The sequence below is a fragment of the Pelobates fuscus genome, chromosome 8 (assembly GCF_036172605.1).
Source record: "Pelobates fuscus isolate aPelFus1 chromosome 8, aPelFus1.pri, whole genome shotgun sequence".
NCBI lineage: Eukaryota > Metazoa > Chordata > Amphibia > Anura > Pelobatidae > Pelobates > Pelobates fuscus.
In genome coordinates, this window is record NC_086324.1 from 49617767 (window position 1) to 49642567 (window position 24801).

General features: G+C 40.0%; 1 protein-coding gene across 2 annotated transcripts in view; it reads right to left on the reverse strand.

Moving 5' to 3' along the window:
- PDE1A (phosphodiesterase 1A) overlaps positions 1–24801 on the reverse strand; it is a 314453-nt gene that overhangs the window by 13117 nt on the left and 276535 nt on the right. For both annotated transcript variants that reach the window (XM_063428688.1, XM_063428689.1), the window contains exons 11-13: positions 24529–24610; positions 17215–17335; positions 7745–7932 (exon numbers count right to left, since the gene is read on the reverse strand). In XM_063428688.1, coding sequence (XP_063284758.1) covers positions 7745–7932; positions 17215–17335; positions 24529–24610 — 391 coding nt within the window. The remainder of the gene's footprint in view (positions 1–7744; positions 7933–17214; positions 17336–24528; positions 24611–24801) is intronic.

Consider the following 24801-nt stretch of genomic DNA (forward strand, 5'->3'; position numbering starts at 1 on the left):
GGGACACAGACACACACTGAGACATGGGGAAACAGACACACATGGGGACACTGAGAAACTTGCGGGCACTGGGAGACATAGGGACACTGAGACACTAGGGACACAATGTCCCCAAGTGTCTCAGTGTCCCTGGTGTCTCAGTGTACCCATGTTTCCCAGTGTCTCAGTGTCCCTAGTGTCTGTGTGCCCATGTCTCCCAGTGTCCCTAGTGTCTCAGTGTCCCCATGTCTCCCAGTGTCCCTAGTGTCTCAGTGTCCCCATCTCTCCCAGTATCCCTTATGTCTCTCAGTGTCTGTGCCTCCATGCAGGGCCACCATCGGGGGGTGACAACCATGACACACACTGATGGGGCCCATCAGGTGGCCCAAGCATTTAGGGCCACCCAAAAGCCCTATTATCTTCGGGGGCCTGGTCAGCACTACCAGGCCTCTTAAAAAAAAAATGCAGCCGCAACGCAAGTCACTTCCTCCCAGCTTACTCCACGCGGGAAGGAGGAAACAGCCTGAAGGTCAAGAGGAGAGGCAGCCGACTCACTTCATCCCCAGCCACCCTCCAGCAACGAAAAGGGAAGTAAGAGGAGGGTGGTTGAAAAATGAGGTGTGTGTGTGTATATGTATGTATGTGTGTGTGTATGTATGCCAGTATGTGTGTATATGTATGTATGTATGTATGTGTGTGTGTATGTATGCCAGTATGTGTGTATGTGTGTATGCCAGTATGTGTGTGTATGTATGTATGCCAGTATGTATGCCAGTATGTGTATATATGTATGTATGCCATTATGTGTCTGTATGTCAGTATGTATGTATGTGTGTGTGTATGTCGGTATGTATTTGTGTGTGTATGTCAGTATGTATGTATGTATGCCTGTATGTATGTATGTCAGTTTGTATGCATGTCTGTTTTTCAGTATGTATGTCTGCACGTATATGTGTGTGTCAGTATGTGTGTATGTGAGTATGTATGTCAGTGTGTGTGTATCTGTATCTCCTTATGCATGTGTGTGTGTCTGTATATGTGTGTGTGTCTCATGCCTGTATATGTCTGTTTCAGTATTTGTATCTTTCTGTGTGTGTGTGTGTGTGTGTGTCTGTGTGTGTATTCCTGTGGCGGGATTTGGAGGCGGGCCCTGTGGGCGGGCTTGGAGGCAGGCACCCGGGGGCCTAGACCTTGAGCTGTGTTAGGGGCCCCAAAATTTCTGATGGCGGCCCTGCCTCCACGTCTCCCAGTGTCCCCATGTCTCCCAGTGTCCCCAAGTGTCTCAGTGTCCCCAAGTGACTCAGTGTCCCCTAGTGACATGGGGACACTGGGAGACACAGACACCAGGGGACAATCTCTACATAATGCTGCTCCCACCTATCTATCCTCCCTAATACACAAGTATGCCCTGTCTAGGCCCTTATGCTCTGCTGAAGACTTACGTCTATCTTCTGTCCATACTCCCACCTCTGATGCTCGCCTTCAAGACTTTTTGAGGGCTGCACCATTCCTGTGGAACTCACTAAGCTCCTCCGTTAGATACTCACCCAGTCTCCACTCCTTCAAAAAATAATTAAAAACCCACATCTTCATAAAAGCATATCAATTAAACTGTTAATAGCTCCCAACTGATTCCTCTTTTGCAACTGTCATTAGTCTAATACTATCCCTACTTTGTGTCACTTTACCCCACTCCCTCTAGCATTTACACCCCTCTGTTCCTGTATGTCCAACTTGTCTGGTTACAACTACATGTTTGTTCGTCCACCTACTGTAAAGCGCTGCGGAATTTGTTGGCACTATATAAATAATAACATAATAATAATAATAACATGGGGACACAGAGACATGGGGACACCGGGAGACATGGGGCACTGAGACACTGTGATACATAGGGACACTGTGATACATAGTTTGTGTCCCCCAGTGTCCCCAAGTGTCTCATTGTCCCCATGTCTCACAGTGTCCCCTAGTGACATGGGGACACTGGGAGCAATCCATCTATACAGCAGAATCAAACTGTAAGTAGTTTTTTGGTGTTTTTACAGAATTTTCTCTTATGTCACTCCTTGTGATTTACATCATATGATGTCACACATACATAATTAGATATGCAAATTAGTAAGGCCAGAGAAAGGTGACAACCCTAACTACTCTTCACATACTCTTGCTTAAGTATGGAAACTTAAGAGGGATATATGGAAACAAAACTTGTGTGGACTAGCTGAAATAAAATTAGTTAAGGTTTTGCTGACTTTGGTATCTCTAACGCTGTGGCATGTTCCCTTTCTTCTACACTCACCACATCCACCCTTTCTCTGTCTCAGACTGTATACCAGGAGCTCCTGCCTGCTAGTAAGAAGGTAAGAAGACAAGTGGACATGTGAGTGCTAGGAGACAGTCCTTAGAAAGCGTGGAATGAGAGCAACATTATACGCATTTATGCCAAGCTCAGGATGCTGTTGGCCAGCATGCATGATTGGCAGGCAGCATGACATGCATTCATGCCAGGCTAACCTTCCAATTCTTTGGGCAGACACGCCTCTTTTTTGGGCATGTTTGTCCCTTTCGGTGGTTCTGGTTACATGATCCACGTCAGTGGCCCACCTTTTTACACCGCCCATTTTCCTCCATCAACATCTCCACCAGATACATAACGCTTGAGAGGTATGACTGTTTTAGTGTTTTTGGTCGATAAGATTCTGTACTTAGGCCCATCATGATTGTCAGCACCAGGCCCGCTGGGCTCTTAATCTGGCCCTGGGTACATTTATAAACAACAAGAGTGAACACCAAGAGTAAACAACAAGCCCCATCTTCCCTCCACTTGACCTCACAGTTGTGTGCCCGCCAGTTCTAGTTTCAGCAAGCAGATTAGAAGCAGTGCCTTCCAGTAGTTAGCCAATCAGCAAACACATTCCTCATCAGAAAAAGCTGAGCCATCTTGACTACCACAACCACAGTGACAGAAGTTGCTTTTCCTTCCTATAATGTCCCAGTACCTTAACTTGTGGAAAAGAGCAAATACAGTAAAGACCTGGTGGGAGGAAATTATGACAACAATGTGCTTTCTCTCTAGCTTCCTACAAGGCATTTGGCACAAACACACCTTACTTTACATCTGTCACAATACCTCTGCATGATGTTCTTACTTTGTGTTGCATTTGAGGATGGTGTTACGCCGTGTGTTATTCCGGCATCATGACTGAGACTGATACAGTACTATACCCCTTTATACAGCTCTGCTACCCAAATGGCAACTCAATGGGAGGCCCCTGAAATTCCTACTTAAAGGAGACTAGGCGTGTGCAAAACCTGCTGAAACAAGACCCATTTCAAATCTATCCCATTGTTAACATACCTAGTTGCTTTCAAGAAAGCTTATCCAGACAGCCACAAAAAGTGGGGAGGGACCTGCAGAACTGAAAGCTATTACTGAATTAAAGAGATAGTTTTTAAAAATTAGTTTGGCACAAACATATGTTAATCTACTTTTTTCAATATTGTTTAGATTGCTATTCCCCCTTTTGCCCAAATAGAATCTTGATGGTGCTATACGTACAGCAAATATTTTATTTCCCATTTAAAAATTGGTGGGGCGCTTCCCCAAGTGAACCTATGGCCGAGCCTCCACCTCCCCTATGCATTTTATCATTCTCAATTATGATAGTGTTCTAGCAATACTAATGCCAAGTGTCAGAAATAAACATGTAAATCTGACAGCCCTTTTCATAGTTAATTTAGAAAAAAAACAATCTTTTGTGCATAAGTAACCAAATAAATATACAATTTAAAAACAAAGTATAACTCCAGACTAGTACAACTGAAGGCAGTACAGTAAAGGAACACTCCAAGCACCATAATAACTATAGCCCACTGTGGTGGTTATGGAGCCAGAAGTAACCTGGCACAGTCCCATGGTAAGCAATCAAATCATCCATTGAGCATGATCCTGGATCAGCGGTGTGTGATTCTACAGAGACATTCTAAAACAATTTGACTATTCACCATGGGAAGGTTGACATTGCCTTTTATAGTTTCAAGAATAAAACATTAATAGCACCACATTATAGTAATCATAATGTTATCAGAACATTGTCAGCCTATAATTTCTAAAACAAGACTGTCATAGTTGGTATGAAATGGCTCAGTGTTATTTCTTACACAACATAGCGAAGATCACACGTGGAGAGATGGAGAATACTTAAAGGGACACTATATTGCAGGAATACAAATATGTATTCCTGATACTATAGTTTTAAAATTATTGTTAAGCTCCTGGCTCGAATTTACGCACCTTTTTTTCTAGCACATCAACGGTCTTGCAGTGGCTGGCCCTGCGCTGCATCCCTGGCTGAGATTGTTACATTTGGAAAAATCAGGAAAACACTGGGAGGCTATTATACATGCGCAGCAAAATGCTGCACTGTGCCAATCAACATCTCACAGAGATGCATTGAATCAATGCACCTCTATAAGGAGCATTCAGCGTGGGACTCTAAATGTAGATGCTGCACATTGTGCAGCACTGACCCAGGAAGCACCTCTAGTGTCCTTCTGAATGACTGTGACAAGAGATGTTACTAGGCAGAGATGTTACTAGGCAGTAATGTAAACACTGCCCTTTCTCTGAAAAGGCAGTATTTACATCAAAAAGCCTGCAGGAACAGGTTATAGACACCAGAACAACTACATTAAGCTGTAGTTGTTCTGGTGATTATAGTATGCCTTTAACAAAACTCTGGATTTTACCTCTACTATGATAGTTAAGTAAAACAGTGCTTCTTATTTATATCATAAATCCCAGAAATTTGGAATGCAGTAATATTATGAGGAAATCTATTCTTGTTCTAAGTTCATTTTTGTATCAGACTTAGATTCACTGTTTTATATTTCTATAAATACAGTCACAGACTTCCTTTCCTTCAAAGTCCATGAACTGTTAATTTGGCAAACCAATAAAACAACTTCTAATCCCAAGAGGAGAGACGTTAACCTCGCAATGTAAACATCATGTGTACACAAACACTAAAAATAGTAAACAACAATGAAGATAAAACACAATCAATCATGGCTTATAAAGTTCAATTTCGAGTAATTCACTTGGAGGTCTGACGGAATCCTCCCCCCCACAAAAAACAACTTTTTCCAAGGAAACTGGATTTAACTCCCAGTGTGCTATTCTATTCTTTTTTTACCCTTAATAACCTTACAAATATTAGTTTGTCTGTGTGTGGTATGTACAGATAATTGGGAGTTCTTTGCAATTCTAATAATTGAAACATCGAATGGGATTCGCAAATAGTGTTAATGTTAATTACAGAATTTTGTTGGATGTTTATGGTGTAAGGCCCATGTCAATACTAATACAACGTAGATAGTTTAGGGATCCTGCTAGTGTACCTAAAAACAAGGATAGAACCTAGTGCAATATTGTCTGTTAACAGCCAACAAACAGATATAATATTGCACTCAGAGATTTTAGCTGATTTGAACGCCATATGGATGCCACCCTCAATGTCACTAGGGGACTAGGACTCCTCCTTTGGTGCTGGTCCTCAGACGCCCTGGCCGATATTACTGCACACAAATCCCAATCCAGAGAAATTGTCCAAAAGGGTATTTATTAACATATAGAATACTTAAAAAATATATGAAAACACTGAATGTTAAAAACAGGTCCACAGGTCCTACGCGTTTTGTTCTCTCTTGAGAACTTCCTCAGGGACCAAATTGCATAAAAACAATGATGATCATACAATCAAAAATAACATCCTAAAACACCCTCCCCTACTCCACTTTAAATAGGACTAATCCCTAAATGTCCATTGGTGGTGTTGTGGGTGTCTTCTCCCCCTTGGTTCCAGATTGGTTCATGGATTCCTCTTCACAGTTGTTTCTCCTTACCGCGGATTAAGAAACTCCCTCAGTAATTGGCGGTAAGGAGAAACTCCCTACATTGTATATGTTTCTGCTGATTGGTATAACCTTGGGAGGCTGTGTATCTATAAGTTATGTTCTGTATAACTATTTTTTGCACAATTCACTAACGTCACAGGTGGATTTGTTGTCTCTTGTCAATACTAAAACTTTTTTATAACTCCAGAGAAAAATTGGTGGATCCAAAAAACTGGCATAGTCAGTATAAGAAAGGTGAAGAGTTGACAGGCAAGATAACAGGGCAGCGTAAAAAGGTGCACATCCCATTTTTAAGGTTAGTAAACTTTGCACACCTTTCACCCTCTGCTCTCCATTCCTAAAATGGCTTTACCCCAGAGGTCTAGCAGTCACTTACCAAACCTGATTTTTTGAGGTTAGACCAGAAGAATTGCACTGTTTGACAGAACACACTGTCACAATGGATTAGTACATGAGTCCCAGCCACCATTTTCTCCCAAAGAAACTATAACCACTAGACTCAACTCCTTCCTTGTTGTGCCTCCAGAATCTCCTAAAACTGTAGATTGGATCATGGGATCGCTGCAACTCGGTCAAACTTCATCCAAGTAGCTGTTGGCTCCAGTACCACCAAACAAGGCGTTAATTGGAGGAGTTATCCAGGAGGTAGTCAGGCATCCAAAGACACCTGGGACCTGACGAAGCTCCATGTACTGGCTTACAAACAGCCATCGGATGTAACTTGGAACTTTCACACAGTGCTCTAGAACTCTGCAACGGATTGGAGGATGCTTGCAGCCAGGTTAAACTTCTCCTTGGGGCTTCTCAGGCTAGACACCTCTGATCCAGGCACTTTATGGACTAAAAATCCTCTTAAGAGAGAGCTATCAGGGGTGACAAATGTTTTGGGATACTGGTCGGGGAAAGAATTGTTTAGAGGATCTTATTGTTAGGCATCCAGGTGTCTAATTAATAACACAGTTATCTCCTTCGATCAAGATATGTCCCAGACACCAGGGTGCCAGGATTATGAAATATGTTGTGCAATGCTTTGTACTCTTCATAACATCCTGTTGAGACCTCTGTATAAAAAGGTGACTGTTGCTCAATAAAGTGTGTGTGTTGTACCCTTCCATCAAACCTCTGCTGATGATTAGGGGGGAACTATAATCACTCTGGGGCTTTCACTTAAGGAAAAGGGAATTCCTTGCGGTGATACTCCGACTGTCTAAGAGAAGACCACCACACTCTGTATGCCAGAATAGTAGGAAGTACTTGTAAATAATATAGGATTTTCCTATGCACACAGTGACTAATTACTATTGTCTGTATTTGTCTGTATTTTATTTGAAGCATGCTGGGGGTTAGAATTTTGAAAGAATTGGACTGAAATCTGTAGATCAGTCCATGAATTTGTCTCATTTACCATCTGGATTTGAAAAATTCAGATGGCATTTGTTTACAAATTGGATGTTGATAAATACTGTTCACATAGCAAACCAGCTTATTTTTCATCTGACTCAACTATAAAAACATACTGTCTTTGGTAAATAGACAACTTGGGTATTATTCTATTTTATTACTTTGGTTGTTGTGCATACATTTTGACAAATTAGCTGCAAATTCAGACTTCAATGACTAGCTTTCCAAACCTTTTTAAAAAAAAAAAAAAAAAAGAGAATGGTACTAGGAGTTTTTTAGCTGTTCAGACTAGTACCTTCATCCAAGTCAGTGTATTCATTAGATTCCTTATTGGCTGACAATATGCACCTCTTTAGACTGAAATGAACCCAAGATACTTTTTCAATGGAATTTTGTCTATTGCAGTATTACTTCATACCTATTACTTTTTCTTTAAAGGTCGTACCTTGAAGTGCTAATTCTTTCCACCTTTCCTTATTCTGCTGAATGACTTCAACCAAATTCTTTTTGAAATTATGTAAGTCTACAGTGGACAATGAATATTCCGAAGTTGATCTTCCTTCTGTTTGCGCCACCCGTACTGTTGGTTTTCTTTGCGTGTCTGTACCGTGTTCCGTATCTGAATTATTCAGGCTAACAAAGAACAAAAATATGATAGGTCAACTAGTTAAACATCATGAAAAGTTTACTGGATTAGTGTTAGATCTAAATAAACTGAGACACTTTGGATTGAGCCAGACTGATTCCAGCCACAAGGTTGAACAGTTTTTTTTTTATCATTTATAACATGGCACATATGTATACGCTTATATAAGGAATACTTTGTAATAAAGTGGTAAATACTTAAATGTCTGAAGTTAATCTTGTTTCGTGCATACTTTCTGACTACAGTGGGGAAGTATTTTTTTCTTGTGTTGTCTACCGACTGTTTAACTCCTTGATGACCAGCCAGTTTTTGCGATGTTGTACGTTAAGGACCAGGGCTCTTTTAACACCTTTGTGGTGTTTGTGTTTAGCTGTAATTTTCCTCTCTCTCATTTACTGTTCCCATACAAGTTATATATTGTTTTTTTCAGGACAAAAAGGGCTTTCTTTACATACCATTATTTGTATCATGTCTTATAATATGCCTTTAAAAAAATTAATAAAATATGGTGAAAAATTGAAAAAAATATTTTACTTCCCTACGAAAGCTAATGAAAAAAACTGCTAAATAGATTCAAAATTTTGTCCTGAGTTTAAAAACACCCAGTGTTTACGTGCTTTTTTGCTTTTTTTTTTGGTGCAAGTTATAGGGCTATAAGTACAAGTAGGAAATTGCTGTTTCAAAATATATATTTTTTTAAATGTATCAATAGTGACATTGTAACACTATTACCTGTCATATATCTCTGAATCACACCCCGCATGTACATATTTTTTAAAAGTAGACAACCCAGGGTATTCAATATGGGGCATGTCCAGTCTTTTTTAGTAGCCTCTTAGTCACAAATACAGGCCAAAGTTAGCGTTCATATTTGTTTGTGTGTGAAAAAAGTAAAAAATTAAATTGAATGCTAATTTTGGCCAGTGTTTGTGACTAAGTGGCTACTAAAAAAGACTGGACATAGCCCATTTCCAATACATTGGGTTGTCTTCTTTTGCAAATGGTATGCCATCATAGGGGTAATTCTCATTCCTGGGCTACCATACGGTCTCAAAGGCAACATAACCAACCTGGCAATTTTCAATGTAAAAATATTTGACCCTGTAATTTTCGAAAATGCTATAAAACCTGTACATGGGGGGTACTGTTATACTCGAGAGACTTTGCTGAACACAAATATTAGTGTTTCAAAACAGTAAAACGTATCACAACAATTATATCATCAGTAAAAGTGCTGTCTGTGAAAAATTAAAAAAAAGTAACTTTCATTGACAATGTCATCGCTGTGATATGTTTTACTGTTTTGAATCCCTAATATTTGTGTTCAGCGAAGTCTCCCGAGTAAAACAGTACCCCCCCATGTACAGGTTTTAGGGTGTCATAGAAAGTTACAGGGTAAAATACAGTGCTGGCGGCAAAGAAAAACCTCAAAAAAATAACTCTCTACTGTCTTTTCCTTTCTGTAATATATAATTGACATATGTACTATCATATGGCTTTTGCATAAGCCTAAAAATGTTACTTTACCATACGATCTGCCATTGCAAAAATAAAGATTTAAAAAAAATAAATAAATACAGTGCTGGCAAATTAAATTCTCTGGACTTTCGGCCTGGGTTGTCAGGCAGGTCCCTCAAATTGCAATCAATAAAATTACTTAATTATGTAAAAATATTACATAAATACGCACGTAGCATTTAAATATATGTGCATGTGTATATATTTGAAGTCTACGTGTATATTTATATAATTATTCATGTAATTTTGTATATGGACATATGTATATTTTGTATTATTTTTATTTATTTATATATACATAGATATATATACAATTTTGTTCTAAGTGTATTTTGATATAAATATATATATATATTAATATCAAAATAAAGTTAGATTAAAATTTCATATACATATATAATTTTTTTTACATTTGTATTATTATTTTTACATTTTTTAATTTAATTTACTTATTATTTTTATTTTATAATAATATATATATATATACAATATATATACAATATGTATAGTTATTATATATATATACGTGTGTAATTGAATTATAAGTGTATTTTTATATTAATATATGTATATATTATGCTCTGTTCTGTGATCACATGGCCCCCGGGGTCCTAATTCGCAGCGGGGAGACTGTCTGGGCTGCAGGCAGTCTCCCCACATGGGGAGCACCGCCGATCGCCGCCGGGGAATGACGGCCACCGGGTGAGTACATGTTACCGTTATGACAGTTCAAAACCGTCACCGGTCCTCAATGGTATGCTACCGATGACGGTCCTGAACCGTCATCGGTCGTCAAGGGGTTAAACCAGGGTTAGGCAACCTTCTTCACTCCAGATGTTCTGGATTACATCTCCCCTGATGGTTTAGCAACATTGTAGCTGTAAGGGCATTATGGGATATATAGTCCACAACATCTGGAGTGCCAAAGGTTTCCTTGCCCTGGTTTAAACCATCCAACCAATAGCTTTTTAATTGCACTTTTTTTGTTTGTTTTGGCAGACAATATATAATTTATATATTTATTTTTCTATAGAACAAGAAAAACATTTTGACATTTTCATTGCTGGATGAATTGTAACATCCACTAATTTCAGGAAGGGTCTGCTATTTTCATATGATGACAGTGAGTAAAACACCACAAACCCAATGTGCATATTTATCATACAAAGTTATGTATTAAATAATATATGAGACAACAATAGTTAGCTACTGTGGCTGCTTACATTACAAATAGAGTTACATATAACAGCCATTAAATAAATAATCCTCTATAGTTAACATTAACCAAATATTTTGTGATTCTTTTGACAAAATATTTCTAATTTATGAATTTATAATTGCTTATTATGAGATTACAACATTAGTAAAACATGTTTGACTATTGATCAGAAATTAAAGGGATGCTATAGTACCAGGAAAACAAAGTAGGCACTATAGAATCCTACAGTTCCCCCCTCCCTTGCACCCTCCCTCCCTGAATCCAGTGTCGATGTCCCTTGGCTCTGGGTCAAGCTCAGCCCATGCTCCGGCTGACGTCCGCGGGGGAGACCTAATGCGCATGAGTGGCAATGGCCGTACTTGCATTAGGATTTCCCCATAGGAAAGCATTATTCAATGCTTTCCTATAGGGAAAATTTGATGCTGGATGTCCTCATGCATAGCTTGAGGATGTCCAGCGTCAGATTACGGACCAAAGGTCCGTTTCAATGTCAGAAGTCCCTCTAGACAGACACTAGAGGAGGAGTTAACCCTGCAAGGTAATTATTGCAGTTTCTCAGAAACTGCAATAATCTCTACTGCAGGTAAAGAGACATGGGACACTGCACCCAGACCACTTCAGTGAAGTGGTCTGGGTGCCTATAATGAATGTAATAGAAGATAACAAATAAAACCGCAAGATTACTGGGGCTACACAAACAGATAATAGAAATACTGATAATAAGAGAGATAGAGTCAAAAAATTCTAAATCATGATAGCCAGTACATGGAAGAAACTCAGTAAAAAAAAACACAGGATATAGTGTTTAATAAAGAACCCTATTTTACATAAAATATCTTAAGAAGGGATCAGATCAAAATAAAGACAGTGCTTATAATTTTAAAATCAGTCATTAAAAAAAACAAAAAACCTTATTAGATAAAACTATTTCTAGTGCCTGACCATGGAGATACAGTATTCCTGTGCAATGTGGGTGTAGGCTCACAAGGTCAACCTCCAAAACCTTCAAAATATACAAATAGCAATAACGGAGCTGCAACACCAGGTAATATGCAAATGGCGATTTTTATTCCACCTTATAGGTGGACTCGGCAACGTTTCGACACACACAGTGTCTTTGTTAAGATTCACCATTTGCATATTATCTGGTGTTGTGGCTCTGTTATTGCTATTTGCAAAACCATATTATAGTTCCTTCCAAGCAATAGATATTGATATGTCCATAGTTGCTGAGAAACCGACAATGCAATATCCAGTGTTTTGTCAGTGTGTCAGTGTTTACCACGCACATCTATTTTTGTTCCTCCTCAGTAATGCTCACATACCACACGTATTTCTTAGTCATGTCCATATAATGGTCTTCCAGGTCAAACCTGTATACCTCCCTTATTTGTCATTCATGTCCACATACTTACTTCCCTAGTTACGCTCATATACACCCTTCCCCTCCCCAGTCATGTTTATATAACTCATACTGTGATCAAGCCCATACTTCTCCTATGCAGTTTTAGTTACAGTGGTTTATCAGTTTACAAACGCCTCGGTTAACATAATTTTCGTTTTACAATTGAAAATCTATTGAAAATAATACCTCGGTTTACACATTTTTTTCGCAATACAAAGCAAGTTTCCCAAGGATGCATTGCACCTGGGAGGTTTATAGCGCCGCCCTTGTCAGGGCCGTCTTTAACGGGGGGCAAACGGGGCTGCTGCCCTGGGCCCTGTCCCTGCTGGGGGGCCCAAGACAGCTGCTCCGTTTGCCCTCTGCCCGCAAACTATGGGGGCCCATCGGGTGGCCCATGCACTTAGGGCCACCCTGTGGGCCTGTGTCAGCAGGGGCCCGGTCGGGTGCTGTGGTGCTTTAACAGCGCGACCGGGCCCTTGCTTTTCGGCAGCCGACTGGGAGGAAGTGACAGCCGCGCGTCACTTCCTCCCACAGAAACAGGAGCCACACGGGAGGAAGAAGCTGTTCCGGAGGGGGCCAGGCCGGGAGAGCTTAACTCCCAGCCACCCCAGCCAGCCCACTGGACCCAAGGGAAGTCACCCTCCAGAAATGGTAAGAAACTGGAGGGTGGTTATCAAATTTTGCATGAGTGTGTGTGTGTGTGTGTCAGTGTCAGTATATATGTATGTGTGTATGTGTTAGTGTGCCAGTTTGTCTGTCAGTGTATCTGTATGTCTGTGTGTGTGTCTGTCAGTGTCTGTGTGGTTCAGTATGTGTGTATGTCTGTCAGTGTATGTGTGTATGTCTGTCAGTGTGTCAGTATGTCTGTGTGTGTGTGTGTGTGTGAGAGAGAGAGTCTGTCAGTGTGTCAGTATGTCTTTGTGTGTGAGTCTGTCAGTGTGTCAGTATGTCTGTATGTGTGTTTCAGTATGTCTGTCTGTGTGTATGTGTGCCAGAATGTCTGTATGTCTATGTGTGAGTATGTCAGTGTTCGTGTGGTTCAGTATGTCTTTGTGTATGTGTGTTTCAGTATGGCTGTCTGTGTCAGTACGTCTGGCAGAATGTGTCTCTGTATCTGTATGTTGTCCATTTGTGTTTGTGTGTGTATCTGTATGTGTCAGTGTTTGTATCTGTATATCTGCATGTGTGTCAGGTTGTGTATCTGTGTGTCTGTATGTGTGTAAGTGTGTGTGTCGGTGTATCTATATGAAGTCAGTGTGTGTACCTTTGTATCTGCATGCATGCCAGTGTTTGTATCTGTGTGTGTCTATGTGTGTGTCAGTGTATCTATATGTAGTCTGTGTGTATCTGTATGTTCTTGTGTGTATCTATATGCGGTCAGTGTGTATCTGCGTGTGTGTGTCTTTGTGCGTCTTTGTGCGTCTTAGTGTATTTGTGCGTCTCTATATGTAGTTAGGGGGGCCAAGTAAATGCTTGCCCAGGGTCCAATCCAAATTAAAGACGGCCCTGGCCCCTGTGCATGCTGAAGTCTGTGGGTAGCATGTGGCGTCGAGTGTGGAGGTGTTGGAGGTGTTGGAGCGGCTTCTGCGTCGAGTTTTGGAGCCAGTCTGGACATTTTTTGCAGTGGTTTTGGGACTTTTAAAAAAACTTTTTTGGTGCATTTCTCAAGCTGTGGAAAGGTAGGGAGCTGAGCTTCGTTTGCATTCCTTTTATTGTGTGTACTGCATTGTGGGTTGGTTTCCATGCCAGCTTATTTTGACTTTTTTCTGACCTCCAGGACGGATTCATTGGTTTTCAATGCATTCCTATGGGAAACCGCATTTCGGTTGACAAATTTTTCGCAATAAGAAATGTCCTGGAGAACACATTAAATTCGTAAACCGAGGTACCACTGTATATTACTCTCTTCCCAGTCCTGTCCATATACCTCTTCACTCCCCAGTCATGCCAATGAGCCTCCATCCTTGTAATACCCCAATACCCTGTTTTCCTCATTCATAAATATGAATATTTTCATTTTTTTTTTCATATTTTTCATTTATTGCCTATATCTTCCTCTCTCTTAGCCATATACTTCCCAGCTGCCAGGAAGGTACAGAGTATCCAACATGCAAATCTAAGACAGTACAAGAAAAATACATATTACGGGTCCGTAGCTCTTACCGGGCTTAACATATAAAGCAGATACAGAATAGTCAAGGGACAAGCTATGGTTAAAGGAGTAAAGACAAGTAAACAAGTCAAAATCAAGATAGAAGAGGTCAGGATAGTCGAAAAGTAAAAAGTCAAAGTAAAAAACAGAATAGCAGAAAACATGAGAAACATAAGAAAGCACTCTTGTGCTACTAGAGACCACAGCAGGGCACTAATCTAATTTTAGTACAAAAATAAATAGACCTAGAATGTTGTGTCATTAGAATAATGCCAAAATGCCATAGAATGGAGAGTCCGGAATAATGCTGTGACTGCATCATTTTAGCTATATAAACTGGCATGGATGGAGCATTCTGCATCTTTCTTCACACTGAATCAATGTACAACATCATTACAGAGACGTTGGTTTGGTAGTGCACTCCTCACGTTATCATTGATGCCAGGAAGGCACTTGGCATCATTCTAGTGATGCTGAATGGGATGTCCTGCACAGGGCCGGCCTTAGGGGTGTGCGAGCTGGGGGCGCCGTGCGGCCACACAGCCGGCCGGGATTTAAAAAAAATAAATAAATTTTTTTTTTAAATTTGCAGCGGGGGCGGAGCTTACCGTGCGGCGGGGGCGGAGCTAAAAGCGCCGGAAAACTGCTGCAGGGGAAGCAGGAAGGAGTCCCTGCTTCCCCACCAAACAGTCACCAGGAGCTGCACTGCCTCCACAATGAACTCCACAGGTAACTGTGTGATTGTCAGGTGAGTGTGACTCTCTGCCTGTGTGTATTACTGTCTGTGTGTGTGTGTATGACTGTCTGCCTCTGTGTGTGTCTGTGTGTATGACTGTGTGTGTCTGTGTGTATTACTGTCTGCCTCTGTGTGTGCCTGTGTGTATTACTGTCTGTGTCTGTGTGTATGACTGTCTGCCTCTGTGTGTGTCTGTGTGTATGACTGTGTGTGTCTGTGTGTATTACTGTCTGCCTCTGTGTGTGTCTGTGTGTATGACTGTGTGTCTGTGTGTATTACTGTCTGCCTCTGTGTGTGTCTGTGTGTATTACTGTCTGTGTCTGTGTGTATGACTGACTGTCTGCCTGTGTGTGTCTGTGTGTATTACTGTCTGTGTCTGTGTGTATGACTGACTGTCTGCCTGTGTGTGTCTGTGTGTATTACTGTCTGTGTCTGTGTGTATGACTGACTGTCTGCCTGTGTGTGTGTATTACTGCCTCTGTGTGTGTGTATGACTGTCTGCCTCTGTGTGTGTCTGTGTGTATGACTGTGTGTGTCTGTGTGTATTACTGTCTGCCTCTGTGTGTGTCTGTGTGTATTACTGTCTGTGTCTGTGTGTATGACTGACTGTCTGCCTGTGTGTGTCTGTGTGTGTGTGTGTGTGTGTGTGTGAGACTGTCTGCCTGTGTGTGTGTGTGTATATGACTGTCTGCCACTGTGTATTACTGTCTGCCTCTGTGTGTGTGTCTGTGTGTATGACTGTCTGCCTCTGTGTGTATGACTGTCTGCCTCTGTGTGTATGACTATCTGCATGTGTGTCTGTGTGTGTGTGTATGACTGTCTGCCACTGTGTGTCTGTGTGTATTACTGTCTGCCTCTGTGTGTGTGTCTGTGTGTATTACTGTCTGCCTCTGTGTGTGTGATTGTGTGTATGACTGCTTCTGTGTGTATGACTGCCTGTGTGTATGGCTGTCTGCCTCTGTGTGTATGGCTGTCTGCCTCTGTGTGTCCGTGTGTATGACTGTCTGCGTGTGTGTCTGTGTGTATGACTGTCTGCGTGTGTGTGTGTATAACTGTCTGCCTCTGTGTGTGTGTGTCTGTGTGTATGACTGTGTGAGTCTGTGTGTATTACTGTCTGCCTCTGTGTGTGTCTGTGTGTATTACTGTCTGTGTCTGTGTGTATGATTGACTGTCTGCCTGTGTGTGTCTGTGTGTGTGTGTGAGACTGTCTGCCTTTGTGTGTCTGTGTGTGTGTGTATGACTGTCTGCCTGTGTGTGTGTGTGGATGTCTTCCTGTGTGTGTGTGTATGGCCGTCTGACTCTGTGTGTGTGTGTGTGTGTGTGTGTCACATACAACCAATACACGCATATCACACACTGTTAATACACCCATTACAAATATCACACATAGCATACATATCACACACAGTCATCACACCTACTATCACATACACAGACAACACAAACATTATAGAATACATGGATGACGGGGGGGGGGGGGGGGCGCTGTGAAGATTTTTCGCACAGGGCGTCTAAATGCCTAAGGCCGGCCCTGGTCCTGCATCAAAATTTATGCCAGGATATCTTACTGTGTTCCATAAGATGGAAACATGATACCACCCTCCTCAGCTATGCTGATATGCCTCCCATTCTAGTCACAATTATAGACTGTCCATCTACTTCTCTTAAAGTATTATCTGTCTGTCTAATTATCCTTAGTATTTGCAGGGTACATCGCACAGCACTGCAGAATATATATTAGAAATTAGGACATTTATAAAGTATTATATTAATACATAATAATTATCTAATTATATTTAGGAAAATGCACATTTATTACAATATACATTATTGTTTAAAAATGTTGAATTAAAGTGAATGAATGACAACTTGATTTTATCTGTTTAAAAGGGCTAGAATTACTTTATTTTCTAAAAACATGTAATAGGTGAACATATGCATAAAATATGGCTTCATAATCACATTTAAAGGTATTACTTTAACAGTGGAGAATCTCCACGTGATCATTTGTACATTCCAAACATTCACTGATGTGGCTGTAACCAATATTTGAAATGTATCAGCAATGGCAAGAACTGCAAACACACTAACTGCCACTAGGTGGAGATGCTTCATTGTAATTTGGCAAACGAATATCGGAGCTGCTTCAAAAATTCCACAGCATTCATCATTGATTTATTTAGCATTTTTTATAAAACGTTTCTAATAATGTTCAAGAAAAAAAAGAAAAAAGACTAACCTGGATTTCTCAAACATAGAATGATCTTGTTTTGCAGTTTCCTCTATAAGAGGAATAATGATTTTCTCTGTTGAGTCAGTAAGTAGAGTGAATGTTGGCTCCACTATGAAGTCAATAAAACCTGAAAGTTATAAAGCATTTCAGTGATATCTAACAGTTATGACAAACAGTAATTGTGTTTAGTAAAGCATAGCAAAATACTAATAAAAACAGGAGGTGTTGCATTCTGATTAGCTGTGTAATACAGCGAATTCATTTTAGATTCATAATTACACTGATTCAGTTATGCTTGTGACATTTTTTTTAATTGATATTTTGTATTACAAGGCACATTTTTGGTACTTGAGCTGGTTACATGTCAATATAGAAGTCTTTAGCGATTACAGTTGCACAATCCTGTTTTATGTTAAACGGTTTTCGATGTGACTGTGTTTGTATGTGTGTGTGTATGTCTAATATGCCAACAGTTTCCTAAACCCTTGCAGGATTATTTAATAAAGTGAAAATTCTAAGTAAATTTCACGTTTAAGACCAGATTCGCCAAACTAAAAGCATGAAAAATAAGACAATTTTCCAGTTTTGCTATTTTGTTCTTAATATTGGAAATTTACTTTGAATTTACTTTGAATTCTCACTGTATTGAGTAACCTTGTGATTCGCCTCTTTTTTTTTTTCTTTTTGCTATGAGGGTTATTCAACAATGTAAGAATTATTGGGCATTCAAAGTGAATTTCAAATTCAAAGCAACAGTAGCCGAACTAGAAGTATAGCTGATTCAGTCTATTGACTTTTTTGTCCTTAAATTTGAAATTCACGGGGGGCGGAGCCTGGCATCCAGACTGAGCGGTTGTGCTGAACCTCAGCTCCCGCTCCAATCTACTTTTCTGGGGGTAAAACCCCAACAAAAACGGCACAATCGCACACTGGCAGGAAGCCATCATGAAGGGGACGCCTGGGGGACTCACCCGACACAAAACACAAGCCTGTAACCCCCCGGGGACCCGACAACAAGCCTTGAGGCCTACCGGAGATCGAGCTTCGGGGAGGCGGCCGCTCCCCGGGCTGACTGACCTGGACACTGGTTCCTCGAGGCTGACATCTCCTACCCCCCCCCCCCCTGGACCGATGGGGGTCATCTCGGTCTGCACCAAGCGACATGAGAGGCAATCGCGGGCTGGCGACACAGCTTGACACACCGCAGCACACAGGCAGCCGAGCACATGGAGCAACCAAAATGGCGGCGGCATCCATATTCAGCGAACTAAATAGTGTACCCGCAGGGGAGACTCACAGCGACATACTGCAGCGCGTGGAAGCTACATTTGCCCGATTCTGGCGCAACTTAAACAAAAAGCTGCACGCACACCCGGCAGCCCAACACACCGCCACAAAAACAGGCAAGCCGAGTCATCCCCAGGTGAACTCGAGAAAAGTATCACTGCACCGACAGACGGAGCGAAAGCGTCGACCCACACAAGGAGGGAAGAGACGCTCCACTCCAGGCAAGGCCGCAGCCCCCAAGCTACCTGCACGACAGAGGCGGCGAGGTGGCAACAGGAGACCAGGCTGCCAAGTTTCTTACAGCGACATAGCCTCAAGACAGGGGTCCCGAGCATGCAATCTCACGAAGCCGGTCGCCGGTCCGACCCAGAACTGGGTGACCTGTGTGCCCGACCCATATCCGGCAGAACTCCCTTTACAGCTCCCACATCACCCTTACCCACCCCTGTGGACACTTCTTCGGAAAACCCGGCGGCCCCCCTGCAGAAGGGGAATTGGCTAAAGAGGACTGCCTGACCAACACCGATCCACTCCCAGCTTGGCTTACAAATGGCATCGGGTAAACTGCTCTCACGAACTGGGACTTACCACAGGTTACCGATCTCTCGCCTTCCATCTCCACGCAGTGTCTGCAGACATAGTACTCTACCAGTTTTCCCCTCCCCGGGGCCAATAACCCCAATAAGCATTATTGTTTTTACGCTGCAGCAGCATATCGTTTGAATTTATCTATGAGATAAATCTATTTAAATTTGCATGTTTAAATTTTTATTTTTTTTTTATATATATATATATATTTATTTTTATTTTATTTATTTTTTTTTTTTTTTTATTTGATATATATATATATATAGTTTTTTTTTATTATAAGCAAAGATGGATCAAACATACTTAAAAATGTGTGATTAATCTTTAATAGTTTATTTTTTTTTTATTATCCTATTATTATATTTTGCAATGTGATAGCCGTTAAGCGATTATTGCCTGCTCCTCCTATTATTAGCACAGTTAGATCAAACATAGTTCAAAAAATGTGTAACTACTCTCTAACAGTTTTATATCTAATATTTTGCTATGTGCCAGCCGTTAAGCGACTATTGCCTACTCCTCCTATTATAAGCACAGCTGGATCAAACATACTTAAAAATGTGTGATTAATCTTCAATAGTCTATTATTTTTTTTTATTATCCTATATTTTGCAATGTGCTAGCCGTTAAGCGGCTATTGCCTGCTCCTCCTATTATTAGCACAGATAGATCAAACATAGTTCAAAAAATGTGTAACTACTCTCTAACAGTTTTATATCTAATATTTTGCTATGGGACAGCCGTTAAGCGACTATTGCCTACTCCTCCTATTATAAGCACAGCTGGATCAAACATACTCAAAAATGTGTGATTAATCTTTAATAGTTTATTTATTTATTTATTTTTATTTTTTCATTTTTTTTATTTTTTATTATCCTATGTTTTGCAATGTGCTAGCCGTTAAGCGATTATTGCCTGCTCCTCTTATTAGCACAGATAGATCAAACATAGTTCAAAAAATGTGTGACTACTCTCTAACAGTTTCAGATCTAATATTTTGCAATGTGCTAGCCGTTAAGCGACTATTACCTGCTCCTCCTAGTGTTAACACAGATAGATCGACCATGTTTCGGAGCCGTATACTCACAGACCCACACTTTGCATATCACTTCGGTATTATAATATCTATAAAAATGTGCAGATATGTTACTTGCCATGTTTGAAAAAGTTTGATTTTGCGTGTAACTGCTGATGTGGCAACACACGCGAGTTGTTTAAAACATGCACAACAAAAATAAAGAATTTAAAAAAAAAAAAAAATTGAAATTCACTTTAAATTCATTTTGATTCCCAACAATTTGTGTCCTTTGAAATGAATGAAACTCCGTTCTTTGGTATTTAAGACATAGCTATATTGACAAATATTAGCATATTTCCTATATCCAGTGTCTATGGGCAGAATCTATTGTTTCAGTCTTGGATGGGTCAACTAAACATTAGGGCAGTAAACACAAAGCTCTAAAATACATTTGGGGCCCACAGACTGACTAAACTTAAAGAACTGCATACATTCGAAGATGGTGAATGGAATCACATAGAGGGAACATGGAGATAATTTGGCCATTGAAATTGCTTGGTAGCGAAGGACTGACATTAGCTTGAGCAGCTGTGGGTGGTTGTGATTGGCTGAGAGTGTCAGCTGACCACCATCAGCCTATCACAGCACACATTCCTGGTATGAATTGGTATGACTAAAAGGAAAAGTGCAATCTCTGACTTAGCCATGTCTCCAGTAGTGGCTAGTTTTGGGCTGCCCCCGACTGTGATTTAGGGTTAGAAGTCTCAAAAATGGTTAAACCTTGAATAAACAGACAGAGCCAGGGGACTTTGGGCACTACTGCCAAGTTAATGAGATGAAATAATTATAGAAACTTTGAGTGCCCTAAGAAAATAGAAATAAAATGTAACTTTTAATAATACAGATTAAAATAGACAAATAATGGCTGAGTGCAAGATGCACTGAGATTGTCAGCCTAAATAAACAGCAATCAAGTATCTAGTCGTAGATCGCTATATAGGTAACTATAAAAAAAAGCTGACTAATAATATAGCGCTATGTGCATATTCCTGATCAATTGGAAATATGTGGAATGCAATATCCACGTACCTATGTAGAGGTTGTCTAATAATATAGCGCTATAATCACACTCCTCAGTCTATATAGTACAGTGGAAATATAATCAGATGTATAAGCTGAATGCAAAGTACGCAGAAATGTCAGCCTGAATAGAAAAAGGATAAATATCCAATTCTATCACTACACATGCTTTATATATAAATGGAGAACACAGAGGCCCTGTTCAAAAGTTTTCAGTGTACCTCTGATAAATCTTAACTGCAACAAAACAATGTTGCAGTTTATGGTAACTGTAACGATTAATAATAAACGTAAAATATAGAGCCCGATCTAAGTATAGATATCAGGACTAGTTAAACATACAAGTACTGAAGAATCGTGCATCAAAGTCTGCACAAGTAAGATGAAAAAAAAAAATAGGTGCAGTGCTACTATAGTATATACGTGAAAATAGTTGGTACTGGAAAATTGCCGGTTGGCTGAAACTAAAATATAGCCAAAAATGCAAAAAGTGGCTGACAATAGGTCTCAGAGCTGTTAGAAATACTGGGAAACGACTAATAGGGGGCTAGTCACAAATAACCCATCAATGTAAGGTGATGCTGACGGTAAAAAAATTGTTACCGTCTGCCTTTTGGAATAAAAAGAGGGGGGTAAGAGTAGCCGCCAAAGTCTACCCAGTTGCGAGGTGGGTGAATTGTTTTTTTAAAAGATTGTATTTCCTGTTGCATATTACGCTATGATCTGTATTATCTATTCTATTACAGACATCTAGCCATTGATTGTATATGTACAGGATCCTGAAGTGGTAATATATTACCAACCTATGTATGTGCTCTCACTTATATTCATGTATTTGCACAAGTTGCGAGGTGGGGCTTCCATGGATCGGAATTGTTGTTCCAGAACTTCCCACAGATGCTCCATCAGGTTGAGATCTGTGGAATTTGGAGGTCATGGAAACACCTTGAACTCTTTGTCATGTTCCTCAAACCATTAATGAGCATTTTTTGCAGTGTGGCAGGGAGCATTATCCTGCTGAAAGAGGCCATTGCCATCAGGGAACACCATTGCTATGAAGGGGTGTATTTGGTCTGTAACAATCTCTAGTTAGGTGGTACGTGTCAAAGTAACATCCACATGAATGCCAGGACCCAAGATATATATATCAGAACATGGCCCAGAGCATAACACTGCTTCCATAAATTCCGCAGGTAAACAATGCACACGCACCTGGTCATAAACCAGATCTTTAAAAAAAACAAAACATTATTCATCAGACAGGCAACCTTCTTCCATTGCACCAAGGCCCGGTTCTGACACTCATAATCCCATTGAAGACCCTTTTGGTGGTGGACAAGGATCATCATGGACACTCTGACAGGTGTGTGGCTATACAGCTCCATACACATCAAACTGTGATGCAATGCGTGCTCTGACATCTTTCATGGACAGGATTACGTTTTTGAGCAATTTGAGCTACAGTAGATCATCTGTGTGATTGGACCAGATGAGCTAGCCATTGCTTCCCACGTGCATAAATGAACCAATGGGCGTCCATAACCCAGTTCACCCGGTTGTCCTTGCTTGCAACACATTTGGTAGGTAGTAATCACTGCATACAGTCTAGCCATCACTATTTTGGATTGTCAAGGTCACTCGTAATCTTTCACTTGCTCATTGTTCCTGCTTCCAACACATGAAATTTGACCATGGACTGTTCAATTGCTGCCTAATATATCCCAATGTTGTGGCTGATCAGTGTATACATAGAAATGCAGAATCAAATTATCTTCCCTGTCTATTTTTATTTATTTTTATCTATCCCACAACTATGAAATATTTCGTTTCTGAAAACTAGTAAATCAACCCCTCTTTTTATGGCATTCTAGAAATGAGCTCATTTCTATCTTTCCATTAAACTCGTGCATCACTTGTATATCTTAAGTTGGACTTTAATGGGTCCTTGTTGGGCACAGAAACCCCCAAAAATCATGCATTCTCAACTACCCCAGAGTTCCCAACTTGACATGCAAATGAGCATAGACAAGTATCATGATTCAGACTTCATCCTGCATTTCTGTAGGTAACCTTAGCATTGGACACTGCTTTAAATACATCTTATTTTGAACCAAGGCATGGGCTATGATCCAAAAGGATTAGTGACCAGAAACTAGTCGTGTAGTTGTGACCTTGTGGGTCTGATCAGCATGCACAATTTATGGAAGCTGAAGTCTCTCGGAGAGCATATAGGTAGGTGTTAAAAAGACTGTCTACACATCTAGCATGCAACAAGTGGGTTAACCTTTACAATATTATGGTTATTTTTAATAAATTGTATTGTTCATGATACTATTGTCACATGTATAACTACAATAAAATCATTCATGTTTTTAATTATGCTGGAACCACATTAAGAAAAATCTGTTCATTTGGACTGAATTTATTTGTGTGCATCATTTTAATGTCAATGTATGTGTTGTTTCAAATTGAGTGGGAGTTTTCTGTCAACTCAAAATGGAAAAGTCATCTTTTGAAAAGACAAGCAGCCATACCTTTGATTTATCAGCTTTGAAAAATTATTTTGCATAGTACAGTGCTCGTCACAATAACATGATGACAGCTCTGAGAGGCTATTGCTTTGATTATGCACGTTTACTACATGTTGTTAACACTTTCTGGGTTAAGGTGACACATATCTGTTGTTACCATATAAATCTTGACATATCCTTGGTTATTAAAGGTGTTAAAGAAAGACATAAACATGAATTTATACTATATAAACATATACATAAACCAACAATTGACTATATATACCTCAATAGCCGTGCTTTGATTAAAAAAAAAAAAAAAAAAAGCTGTGTTCCTTGGGGTTCCATTAATAAGGTTATGCCTATCTGTCCTCATTTGCATGTCACACTTGGAATTCTGGGTTAGTTGTGGAAATAGGACTTCTCAGAAGTTCTGTGCCAAAGGCAGACTCCCCAAAGTCCAAATTAAGATATGTAGGTGATGATCAGTTACATATCACCAAGTAATATTAATAATAATAATTACAACAAATGTAGGTCTCTCTGTTTACCTATCTGACTGTCTGTCAATCTATGTTTTGGTTTGGTTTTTACTGAGGAAATGTAAATGAAAAACAGATTGAAGTTACTCAATATATTATCGTGGCACTTCCATCTGTAGTAGCATATAGGATTAAACAGATAGCATTCCTTGAAAATTTAAAATTCTAACATGGTTTAGTTATTTGGAAATGATAGTAGCTATTATACATTTTGTCACATCTAATGATGTAAGACAGAGGTATTAGTTGTGAACAATTTCTAAAATAAATCAAAGTAAATGAAGAATTAAATTACCTATTTGTGACTGAGCTACCATCGTTGCTTTTCGGTCACAGAGTGGTGAAAATGGAAGCCCTAATTCAGCCTCTTTGTCACCCTGTAAATGAATGATTGAAAATAAGTTTACCATCTGTAGTATAATAATAAGCCTTTTTCTAAGTTATATAACACACAGTTTGATCTGCCCGCCATAGGGTCGGTGGCCATCCCATCACAAATGGTCCAAACCATTGAAGTTTCAACTACTCTGCATAGTACATTTAGAAGTTCTGATACTGGCCTTTTCCC